Here is a 13,007-nt window from a genome sequence, read left to right as displayed (position 1 = left end):
GTAATACTTTATGCTTTACAGACTTATGGGCTTGAAACCTCCCATTTTCTACTTCATGTCTTGTTCCCTGATATTTTTCTCTTCAAGGTAGCCTAAAACTCATGGAGTGGGAAGGGCACATACTGTGTTATTCAATCCAACTCTGACAAAAAAAAAAAAAAAGTACAGCATTTTTATTTGCAATTATGAGCTCTCAGACAGAATCCAATGTGCAACAAAACACATGCTTCAGGCATCTTGGTTGTCAGGCACATTAACAGGTGATTTGTGTCTCAGGCATATAGGTTGGGAGATGGCAGGATTATGTATGGTTGGTTGACCACAACTCAAGAACTACCCCAGATACGCACGTATTGGCTTACTAAATACAATTCGCTTGGTTTTCACATGACTACTGGTACTAAAGCAGGCAATTAATTTGCAAATGTACTTGTTGTAACGCATGCAAATTTGCTAAATGCAAATACCCTTTTTAGCCTCTTGTGCAGAGTGTTATTTGCATCATTTCATTTACAATTTGAAAATAACTGAAAATTTGGTTTTGAGGCTAATCTGGTGCCTGTTGCAAAACTCAGCAAAATCATGGGGATGTGAGATTCACTCAGTATGATGAATATGAAGCAAATTTTTATATCTGTCTCCTTGCAATCATTAGGGAGAAACAGGCCCATTTAGGACAATAAAATATGTTAACCAACAAGTAGTGCTTCTACCTCGGGATGACATGAACTTCACCTTGCATTTGTTCATTTTTCTCCCCTGACCAGGGGGAGAATGTAGATGACTCACTCAGTTATAAAGATCTGTATTGGTCAGATTAATCTCGTCATAGATTTCTAAAGATAGTTAAGATTAATCCCAGACTATAAATCTTTGCAGGCTTTCCTAATTCTTTTTCCTAGCTCTCCGAGTAGTACATTAAAAAAATAATAGCCTAGGTTAGACATTAAAAGTGGGAATAATTTTATCCCAAATTTTACCAGCTAAGGATGGGTCTTTTCAAGGTGCCTTCTGTCTCAATCTGTCTTTTCCCATTCTCAATACTATTTAAGAAGAGTCATTTGTGGACTAGGGAGCAGATTGGCCTGTTGGTTGTTCTGGTTTGTTTCTTTATGGATACTGTTAGAAAGTTCCACATTGCAAAACAAAGCTGCCAAAGTTGGAGAGCTGATTTATGTCCTCCTTTGCCTTATAATCTGTGGTGCATTTAAAGTGGAGTGTCCCCGTGCTGGATTCTCTCAGGGCTGCATCAAAGCACTCGTACTTGCTGTAGGATTGGAAAGGTACTTCACACTCTACCAGACAGTACAGAGATGCCTGGTCTTTTACTAGTCAGACATCTGGTATTGCTTACACAGTCCTGTGTAGCACAGTAAGGAGAAACATTTCTTGCATATTATTTGCTCGGACTTTGCAAAGGTGAGACTTCACATTCTGTTCAGGAGTTGGTCATAATACCAAAGGTTAATAAGCAAACTTATAGCAAAAGAGAGGGTAGACAATAAAAAGCCAAATTCTGTTGCCTGTGTTGTGACAACAACATTCCAGAACTTCTATGGGTTTGGGTCTCCAGGTTACGTGAACAGGTTACATGTACCTGCACCTGCACCAGTACAAGATGGGTTGTGGAGTGCCCACATCCACACAGAAACTTGTCTATTGGAAAATAATATCAAATAATCTATTTCTCACATGAATAAACAGCAGAACATTAACATTTCACATCTACTGTTCTCAAACCTGATCTCTTTCTTTGTGTTCTTTCCCTAGAGGAGCTATCTGTGGAAGAGACGTTATCACAGCTTTGTATGGAGCTGCAGGTATTTTCTTCAACAGCATCTGTGCATACTTTTTTCAAGTCCATTTTTCAAGGGCATTGAGAGAGCCCAGTCACGTATCAGAGTGGGGAAAAGGGGAATTTTTGTGCCAGCAGAAAGTTTGTTGAATGTTTTTCTTCAACCAACAATTTCACATAATTTTGATTAGTCACTTACAAGATGTTTCTGTCACTTTTAACAAGTCACCAGCTGGATTGCTTTAACATCCTTCAGTGAGCCTAGCCCAGAGTATCAGAGTATGCAGAAAAAATGATTTGGGGGTAGGTTGCAATTACAGTTTTTATGCTGACAGGAGAAAAGATCCTTTGGCAGGTTGTACAACCATATCTTTTCAAATAAAAATGCCTAAATGTGTAGGGAAGCTCATGGGAGGAAAAAATTGATTTTGACACAGAAGCGACTGAACTATTCTCTTGAACTTGCTTCTACCATGTTTTTTTTTTTTTCAAGTGAGACCCAGACAAGTCATCAAGGGTGCCAGGAAAAATGCCAACATCAGCGTCACTAGGAAAAATGCTTTATAATCAGAGATTGCATAGATTTTATTTGCTCAATTTATGAGTAAGAGGGACAGCATAAGGAAGAATGTCAAAATAACAGTTAATAGAGGGAAACCGAAGCCAAACCAAACTGCAAGTACATTCACACTTCAGTTTCGAATGGTGGGCTAATGTCTGTCAGCCACAGGTGAAAAATGTTTGAAATGGCAAATTTCTTTAAATTTAAGTCATGACTTGAATACTTTGAAAGACATTTGATTTCATATAAATTTGATTTAGAGAAACATAAATTATTGGGCTCAGATCTACTAGATTTAGAAGCTGTAGGGGTGTAGGAGGTTATATAACACAATCTAGACTCTCCTTTGGACCTATTTTCTATGAGTCTGGGAAAGTCCAAATTGGTTTGACATACATCAGAAAATGCCAGCATTAATTTATCTGTATTTTCTAATTCCTGTCCAATTCTTATTCTCCCAAAAAGCTTATTGACTTGTTTTGCATGGCAATATTAATAAAGCCAGACTGTGTTGATTGTTGTTTGAAAGCTGCAGGGAACAGTGTAGTGACAGAAAGGTGAACACAGCAGCTAGAACAGCTGGTTCTCTAAGGTGTTATAAAAACGTTTATTTTCCTTTATGCGCTGAAAACATTTTGGCTTAGCATCCTAGCTGGTAGCTTTCTATCCATCTATGCATAATCTGATGATAAAGACACTGAATTTGCAGAGACTCTCAAGACATAAATGTTGAGATCTTGTACAATATTGGTGGGACGTCAGTGCAGCATTGGCCATCACTGCAGTGTAAGTGCTGAAGTCACGTGTACCTCTGTATGGTGTACAGATTAGTATTGGCAATGTTCTCCCAGTATTTTGCCTCTAGGAGGATGTGAACTGAGATAATTTCTTTTCAGCAGAATGTACAAAAACCAGACATTTATAAAGGAAAAAAAATGCTATGAAAATCATACAGACAGAAGCCTATGGAGTCAGTCTCCCACTACCACTGTGTAGAGCCAGGTCCATCTCTAAAATTAAATACAAACGAAGTACAAGAAAGAAAGTGAGTTTAACTTGTCGTAGCTTTGTATTCAACCCAAGAACACAGCAGATGCAAGGAGAAAGTGGAAGGGAAATATTTTTTTAAATGGTGTGATTGATTTGTGAAGAAACAAGCAGAAATAACTATTCAAAAAACCCTGCTGATTTGTTTTGCATGACGGTATTGTTAAAGCCAGACTACTCTGAGTGAGGCTTGAAAGGTACAGTTACAGGGAACAGCCCAGCAGCAGGTGTGTGAATGGAACAGCCAGAATCACATTTGGTGATCATTTTAATTGCTGAGTTTTGCTTGGAAGAACTGAGACCCCGGGATTTGACCTGCATCACTACTGTTGCTAAGCTCTTACGCTGTGTGTGGCAGTGCAGTAAGACTCTCACAATTAGAAGCAGGCATTGTCTTTTCCTTTATATGTTCAAAAAGTTAAGAACCAATAAATTAGAAAAATAGCCATCATACACCTATTCCTCATGTGGCTTGCATTAATAATGCATCTTCTTTGAAGACTGTGCTTTCAGCTTATGGTGTAATAGGCAGCTTACTGGCTAAAAAAAAAAATATATATATATATAAATCGATATAAAGCATATAAAATTGAGTGCAGTAAATAGAGTAGTACCCAGAATCTGCAAAAATAAATGTTTGGGCAGAATCTTTTGCCTACCACCATCCCCCTGATTTTTCCACTACCAAAATGCATATGGGAGCTTGTCCATTTTAGACAAGTCTTTAAAAGAGAATAGCACCCTAACAATGCAAACTCAGTGCCAATATTTGTGTTATCTACACACCCATTTTCTCTGTTTCTCTCTCTCACACATAGACAATTTGCTTTTAATCATGGCTTAGTTTGCAGTGTCATCAATCTGGAAACTGCCTGCATAGTAAAATGTGAAAAATAAGCAGTCTTTCAGCTAGATTGCAGTCCTAGACAAAACCAGACCTGGCCAAGAACTGATAAACAATTCCTCTGGTGTTATTTCTGGAGTATTTCTGGTAGTATTACTGGTTTCATGGAAGCACATAGGGACCCTAGGAATAGATGAAGGCTCTGTATTCTTGTCGTAGTTTTGTTTGGGATCAAGCTACATAGCCTCTCACTCACTCCCCCATCTTCCAAGGGAATGGAGGAGAGATAATATAGCAAAAAGGCTCAAGGTTTGAGATAAGGACAGGGAGAGATCATTGAAATTACCGTTACCAGTGAAACAGACTCAACTTGAGGAAAACTATTTATTTATTATTATTAATAAAACAAAAGCAGGATAATGACAGAGAACAGAAACAACTTCCCCTCACTCTTCCCTCTTCCCGGGCTTAACTTAAGTTCAATTCCCTCTACCTCCTTCACCTGCCCTGAGTGGCACAGGGGGGAAGAGGGAATGGGGGTTACGATCAGTCAATCACTTGTGACTTTACTCTGCTCCTTCGTCCTTGGGGGAAGAACTCCTCACATTCCTCCCCTGCTCCCACATGGGGTCCCTCCCATGGGCTACAGTCCTTCATGAACTGCTCCGATGTGGGTCATCTCTTCCACGGGGTGCAGTCCCTCCAGAACGCCTGCCCCAGCATGGGCCACAGCCTCCTTCAGGCATGCGCCTGCCCCAGCGTGGGGTCCTCTACAGGCTGCAGGTGGATCTCTGCCCCTCCGTGGGCCTCCATGGGCTGCACGGGGACAGCCTGCTCCACCATGGTCGTCACCACGGGCTGCAGGGGAATCTCTGCCAGGAGCAGCATTACTCCTCCCCCTCCTCTTCACTGACCTTGGCGTCTGCAGCCGTTCCTCTCACAAGAAATTCTTCCCAACTGGCTGGCAGACGCCTCTCAGGTTCTCTTCACATCTCATCTCCTCTCCACTTCTTGCAAGAAGTCAGAAGTCAAGCCCAGATGGCCGCCCAGCAACACTTCCCCCTCTCTGTCTGTGCTTCAGCTTCCTTACGTCTTCTCCTTTTATTATTTTTTTTAAATTTTTCCCCTTCTTTAATACATTATCACAGAGGCGTTATCAGGGAACATTCTGTCACCAGTTGGCTCAGCCCTGGCTAGTGGCGGGTCCACCCTGGAGCCAGCCAGTTTCCCCTGGACAAAGGGGAAACTTCTAGCAGCTTCTTGCAGAAGCTGCCACTGTAGCTCCCTCTAATCACAACTCTTTATGCCAAAATATAGAGGTAAAATGCAATGTCTCTCTCATAGTAAAAGAAACTGTGAAACGAGGGAGATTGATATGCAGAGACTTTGCTGCTGACGTGCACTTCCTGGGCTGCAGATCTTTAGTGCAGAGCTGCAGCCTAGAGCTGGAAGGCATGGAGGGCCCCAACATGTCTTAGTGTGGGGAAGAAGCAATAGCAGACTCTAGGATGTCTGTTTCCATCATGTGTTGAGGACACAGTGGTTTGGGTTTGTTCTTTGTTCTCACGGTCACCCCAATCCCCCATCTGGTATCCTAGTGTGACATGGCTAAGAAGACCTGTGCTGTTAGAAAGGAAATGAAAGGCCGTGGTTTATTATTTCAGAGCATCCAGCACCATCTGGTGGATAATTTGGAACTCACGGTCTATGATTTTTTTTTTTTCACAGTAACTAATCTGCCATAAAGTGTCTGCAAAAATTGAGGCTCTTCCCACATCTTGCTCTCCAATTGTGCAGCTGAGACACTTTGTACTACAAAAAAAAAAAAAAAAAGGTGCCTTTTAAAGAGTAAAGGCGAAAGTCTAACTAGCTTTATTCGGGACAAAATAAATGAAAATAGTAACTTTAATAATAATTCTAAATTGGTTTTGTTGTTGTTCCTAAAATGACTTAATTTAACATACGAACTGATTTTCTTTCATGAATCTATATTCATCTCAGAATGTCCTTTCTCTCTTTCAGCTACTGAGCAATCCAGAGAAGATAGCAGAACAAATAAGCAAGGACCTCGCCTGGCTTTGCTCCCACCTCCTGGCCCTTTGGACCCAGTTCCTGGAGGTAGCAACTCTCCATCCAGAAGTCACAGCTTATCTGACTCAGGAACATCACATGCTAAGGGTAATGTTAAGAAGTTAAAAGCCAGTTCAGTAATGGTAACCTCCTGACAGACATTTATCCGGATATGTATTTTATGTATTTCCAATACTGTTCTGCCCATATGAGTATTTACTGGAGACAGGATGAGTAGGACAATAGGTGAAGAAGAGGTGAAGCACAGGATTTGAAATTACGGATTTCAGATTCTGGAATGAAGGCTGTTGCTCATAGGGGACAGAGGATCCTGTGTAAAATGAGTGCACTTTGAACACCAGAATCTGACATGGAATAAGAGGTGAGTGGGAAGAGGTAGATATCACCTATACTTGCTAGATATCCATAAATCATAAACATTTGTTTTAAAAAGTACAAGCGTCACAATGACAAATAACCGAAAGGATTATTTTATCTAAACTTCTTTCACAAAACTACCACAAGGAATATAGATTTGTTCTCTTCTTTATGTCACATACATATATATGCATAGATATATATATATCTCATTCTTGCCTTTCTCCTAGTGAGATGCACACACCAGAATATTAGTATTGTTCATGTGGACATTGCTTCTTGTTAATAAAGAAGGCACAAAAGCACTTGTCTTTTGAGCTAACTTTGTCAGATCTCTTATCTGATTAGTTCAGCAAGTGCTGTGTCTTCCATTAGGATTTTTTAGTTATTAAGCGGACATCAGTTCAGCACATCTCCTGAGCTGAACTCATAGTCTGATCTAATCATTAGAGAAAAGGGTAGGAATCAACTTGCTTAGCTTTAGGCATCTACAGTGTAGATATTGACATCTCAGCTTGTGTTTTGGTTCCAGTCAAAGTCAGTGGAGGTCTGGCCATTTGTTGAAGCACAGCTGAAATTTAGGGAGATACTGAGATGCTGTGATGTATGCTTTTCACTGCCATTTTCTGACACTGTAACAGAGGTCATTTTTACAAATATTATTAGTAATGTATGGGCTGTAGTTTAACAGCTTAGTATATTTGATTTCTCATTATGCTTGATTCATTGAAACTCAAAGCTTATTCCAGGGCAGACAGGGGCACTGAATTTTTTATAGCTTATTTCACACTTTGCGCTGTGCCAGCCACTTCAGATCTGTGTCTCTTTTGTAATTGATTATCCAACACTGAAGAGATCTAAAGTCCATGAAGGGATTTGAAGAGCTCTTTTTTGTAAGTATCACGACATAGGCAGGTGTATTTCTACCAAGGCTTATTCTCCTCTGGGCTGATACGTAAGACTTCCTTGGGAGTCACTGTAGATGTTCACATAGGAAAGATGATCTATTATAAGTTGTTCTAATTTAGTAACTCACTCCACTGCTGCTGTGTGGTTTGCACGGTGGGGAAGGAAGAAATCTTCCCCACTTAAAGAATACAGGGGGAAATAGTAAATTTGACAGCTTTTAGAAAAGTAGTCAGAAGGTACACGTAAGCAAATCTTGATTTAATGTCAAGGGACACTTACCTCCCAGCAAAATATGCAACACCACCAGCTGCTTTGTGCTGGACTGGGAAGGTAAAACAGAACTGGGCTTTTTGTTTCTTTCTGTCACCAGAGCGGTGCAAAGCAGACAGAGTATGCTAAGGGATCTAGTTCTGACAGTCACTGCTTTGTTATTAGCTTCATTGTACTTGGCACCTTTCAGCAGATCTTAGGTTTAACTTGTGTGTTTCTCCCTCAGGTGAGGAGATTCTCAGAAGCCTTCTTCTACACTGAGCACCAGAAACTCGCTGTGCTCACGTTCCAGGAAGGCCTGTAAGTAACCCACTAACCCTCCTCTGTCACTAGAATGACTGAAAATGTATTTAAAACATTTCGCAATCAGGACTGAGGTCTTTTTCTCTGGATATGGAGCAGTTTGATTTGAGAGAAGTCACTGGGTCTGTTCTAGCTCCCTATTGTAAAACCATTGAAATCGGTGTCGAAAGTAAGTGACTTCAATCAGGCTCAAGACATAATTAATTTCAAGATTCCTGTATTCTTGAGATGCAGTGCAGGAGATCCTCTCCCCCACCTCTCTTCTCACTTGCAATTGAGTACATTTCTTTTCAGAGCATATGTCTACCAACATCATCATCATAGGGCAGGCAGAAATATTTAGAAATATTTTTTATGCCTTTAATTAACTTTCTAAACCCACTGTAATAGATTCAATACTGGCACTTTTAATGGGAAATAACTACTGAAAAGCAATAAAAGCTTAGTATTTAAAAATCTCCTTTTACCATCCCTAATATACATTTTTGGGGGTATGCACTTACGGATTTCTTTTTGTCTTTAGTTCAGCCCTACTTTCTGTAGCAGAAAGGATCCTTAAATGCAGACAGGAGCATTAAACAGCCAATGTAGATGTGAATGTTCACTAGATGCAGCAGTGGAGGACAGGAACGGCAAATACCACCACATTAGCTGGAGGAACTGTGGAAGTTACACAAGCTCAGGACAGATAATTAATTGGCTGGGAATCAACAGTGCAAAATAGTCTGGGTAAACAAATATTGCACTGGGTTGCATTCATAAAAAGATGCTATAAAAAGCTGGCAAAGTAAGTATTTCCTTCTGTTTGATACTTCGTGCTTGGAGCCAAGCTGGACAGTATGAGGAGTCAATTTTAAAGCTACACCAGGGAAAATCCTGCCTTCAGTTTTAGCCAATGATTCCAAATAAAGCACATGGATATAAGGAAAAGGTTTTTTTAAAATGAAGGTGGTGGAACACTGGAACAGGTTTCCCAGAGAGGTGGTGGATGCCCCATCTCTGGAAGCATCCAAGGCCAGGTTGGATGGGGCCCTGAGCAACCTGATCTGGTTGAAGATGTCCCTGCTCCTTGCGGGGGGGGGTTGGACTAGATGGCCTTTAAAGGTCCCATCCAACCCAAACCATTCTATGATTCTATGATAATGGTCAGGACTTGGCCCTTGAAGGCAGAGTTCAAAGAAAGATGCACAGATTTGAATTTCTGAGTAATGAGAGATGTCCACGCTATTTGTGCATTGAAGCAGCCTGTTACCATGGGGGGACCACAGCATTGCTAGTATGTAAATCCATCTTTCAGAAGGAGCTTAAAGGTCGTGACATCAGATCCTGTCATGATAATGAAACTTAAGCGATATATCTACTTCTGACCTGCTGCAAAGAAGAAAACTACTTTCTCAGACCTATCATTGAGGACATTAGTTCAGTGTTGGTGGAAAGGACCATGACTTAATTGGTGGATGGGTTATACAAAGCTACTTGTTCTGCAAATTAGAGCATAATCATGGCTTCAGGGGCCCAGCTGTGCTCACTTAGTCATCCTATGTCAGGTTGTAAGTGAGCTATGTACAAGGAAAACCCCATGTCAAGATCCTGAGGTGAGGGCACAGACACTCATGGCCCCATTCAGGAGAATATAACCCTGCACCGGAGGAAACCTAATTGCCTGAAGTGTTTTTATTTCTCCAGGCAGCCACAGAACTAGCCAATTTCCTACAGATAAAGATAGTTTTTCTTCAGTGATTATCAAGGAGACTGAGCAAAAAAAAAAAAGGTAAAATAGTTTTGTAAACTTTAAAAGTTGATCTGTGTAGTAAATTCAGTCTATACAGGCCTCATGGCAGAGTAATTTTATCTTTTTGATTTTGCTAGATGATGTAGTTGAAAAACAGTCTTGGCTGCCAGAGTATCATTAATGTTGGGGATGGCAGTAGGGAGTATTAATTAGGTTCACAGAGTCTTCAGGTGAGATCACCTCTCAGGGTGTCAGGTGCTGTACAAGCACCTCAAACAGTAACAGGGTTTCTTTTTTCTTCCAGTTCTTTCTTCCTTCTTAACGGAGAAGAGCTTTTTTTTTTTTTGCCTCCTCTACTGTTGTGAGTTGTGTGTGAGGTCATGCACCTACAGCATTTGACTGCTTAGACAGAAGAGGACATACCATTTTCAATAAATTGGGTGTCATACACAGTGGGAGCCCCTAACAAGTGACATATCTTCCCAATATTTCACAGAAAACATATATATATATATATTTAATATATCTCCCACCTTTCAACATCAATGATTCATCTTTTGCACCAGAGATTGATCTCAAAGCAAGTTTAGTTTATTATTTTCACATAGAGTCTTTAGTACAATGCTGATACTACTAATTAATATGCCAGTGAGAACTTTATTACGGTGCTAAGAGTTACCTCTAACAACCTAGGTGTTGCTGCAGGCAACTCTTAGCTGTTTGTGGCTCCTGTCTGAGTCATGTTTTAGCAACCAATGACTTGTTTATCTTTGAGAAAAAAATAACTGGCCTACAGGTAAGAGCAAATGATATACAGCAACAATTATGTTCTGAAGTTGAAGCTGATAAGCTGGTGTGAACAAGTTATTTGTGTCTGGACATAAGAATCTTCCATGCTAGCATGAATTACAAACCTGTTGTTTGAGTTTTGCTTCATAATGTGTAAAGTGTGTTTCTTCTAATTAACTGCCACATGATAATTATCTGCCTTTTGCCAATGATAATCAGAAATATTGCCATTATTCTGTCCTACGTGATCTGTGCAGAAAGCTTTCAACTGACCATCTATGAAAAGCTTGTTGTCTTCCTCTATATTCCTCAGGATAAACAGATTAATTCTTCAAAGAGTCAACACAAATAAACAGACTTTGTGTTTTATGTTTTCACTATTTTTATTTTGAGGAAGATGCTTACATGGAAAAGCTCATCAGAACTAAAAAATATTATATTGGTTATAGCTGAAGCCACATTCATGTCCCAGTTTAATGTTACATTAACTAATGAAAGCCAGGTAGCATTTTACGTGTCCCAAAAAATGGAAACAGATAGTTATTCTATTTCTGCCAACAGGCAGTGGCTGAATTGATGTGTTTTAGCTCTTCCAGATGCATACACAGGGCTCTGAGGTCTGATATGAGTGAGACAGAGGGCCTGGCATGCATCCGCCTTGGCCTTCCTCCTTCCTGTACTGCTCAACCAAATTTTTGATTATTGCTTCCTGCATCTGGGTTTTGAAACCCTTGCCAAAGCCAGAGTGACAGACCTCTTTTCCTGCCCGGAAAGCCAGTGGAGGGATCCAGTCTCAGCTAGCTGCAGTGACCCCTGGAAGGACAGCAGTGAGTTATGGTAGCTAACTGTGGCAGTGGCAGCTGGAACAATTTCAAAAAGACAGAGGTTTTGCAGTGAGAGAGTGTGCAAGTTGTAGGTATCTCTAACTGAGAGATAGAAATAAACTCACAGGAAACCTCCTAGGAGTGCTGGGTGCCCCATCATCATGCAGTACTGCCTCCTCTCCCTTTAAACACATTGCCTCTGTCCTCTGCCTACACATCCAGCTATGCTGCTGAGCTTGCAGGAGTGATGGAGAAACAGCACAGTAACTTCTCAAACACTCAATTTCTTCTGTACTTTGCTGCCAGGATCCAAAGTCATGGACAGATTTCTACAGAAATTCGTAATTCGGAGTACTTCACCAGCATGCCCCCTCTTCCAGCAGAATGTGTCGACATAGATGGGGACTGGAACACACTCCCAGTTATCTTTGAAGACAGGTACATGGATATGCCTTGCAAAGGTGAGTGAAACACCACAAGGTACAGCTTCATGAGACAGCTTGAGCTGAGGGAAGTTCAATTCCCCAGCCCAAGGTAAGTGATCTTACAACCCTTGAGCTGACTCTGGCTTTGATCGGTGTGATCCACTATGTAATATAGCTGAATTCTTCTGTTTTCCTTAGCAGACTACAGTATTTCCTGTAGCTTCGTATTTGTAGTATTCACGGCAAACTGTTTAGTTACAAGAGCTGGAGGCAATATCTAGAAAGAAAACAAAATCTTTGGGATTTTTCCTAGAAGCATCAAATAGTTTGGGATTGGAAAAGATCTTTAAAGGTCGTCTAGTCCAATCCTGCAAGGAGCAGGGACATCTCCAGCCAGATCAGGTTGCTCAGAGCCCTGTACAACCTCACCTTGAATGTTTCCAGGGATAGAGCATCTACAACCTCCCTGGGCAACCTGTTCCTGTGTTCTACCACCCTCAGTGTAAAAAATTTCTTCCTTATATCTAGTTTAAATCTATCCTCTTTTAGTTTAAAACCATTACTCCTTGTCTTATCGCAACAGGCCCTGCTAAAAACTCTGTCCCCATCTTTCTTATAAGCCCCCTTTAAGTACTGAAAGGTCACAATAAGGTCTCCCCGGAGCCTTCTCTTCTCCAGGCTGAACATCTCCAACTCTCAGCCTTTCTTCATAGCAGATGTGCTCCATCCCTCTCATCATTTTTGTGGCCCTCCTTTGGACCCACTCCAGCAGGTCTATGTCTTTCCTGTGCTGAGGACTCCAGAGCTGGACACAGTACTCCAGGAGGGGTCTCACCAGAGCCGAGTAGAGGGGCAGCTACAGTACAAATTTAAAGGAAAAACAGCACTATGAATTTCATCCTCAGTGTGACATCTAGTGGTAAGAAAATAAAAAGAAAATAAAGCCCAACACGGTCCCAGAAAGGCAGCATTTCTTTCCAAAAAATATTTTCCCCTTGAATGAATTTTTTAATTAAGAAATTACTTAGTTCCGCAGATTTATAGTAAAACCTCATAACC

The 13,007-nt window shown here is 40.8% G+C and overlaps 1 protein-coding gene across 1 annotated transcript in view; it reads left to right on the top strand.

The window, feature by feature from the left end:
- FAM135B (family with sequence similarity 135 member B) overlaps positions 1 to 13,007 on the top strand; it is a 194,181-nt gene that overhangs the window by 166,849 nt on the left and 14,325 nt on the right. Inside the window, exons 9-12 of the mRNA XM_086742651.1 lie at positions 1,771 to 1,820; positions 6,271 to 6,426; positions 8,102 to 8,175; positions 11,830 to 11,984. Coding sequence (XP_086598777.1) covers positions 1,771 to 1,820; positions 6,271 to 6,426; positions 8,102 to 8,175; positions 11,830 to 11,984 — 435 coding nt within the window. The remainder of the gene's footprint in view (positions 1 to 1,770; positions 1,821 to 6,270; positions 6,427 to 8,101; positions 8,176 to 11,829; positions 11,985 to 13,007) is intronic.

The sequence above is a fragment of the Chlamydotis macqueenii genome, chromosome 2 (assembly GCF_036417535.1).
Source record: "Chlamydotis macqueenii isolate bChlMac1 chromosome 2, bChlMac1.mat, whole genome shotgun sequence".
NCBI classification, from domain to species: domain Eukaryota; kingdom Metazoa; phylum Chordata; class Aves; order Otidiformes; family Otididae; genus Chlamydotis; species Chlamydotis macqueenii.
Note: the sequence above shows the minus strand (reverse complement) of the source record. Positions and strands in the feature narration are given on the sequence as shown.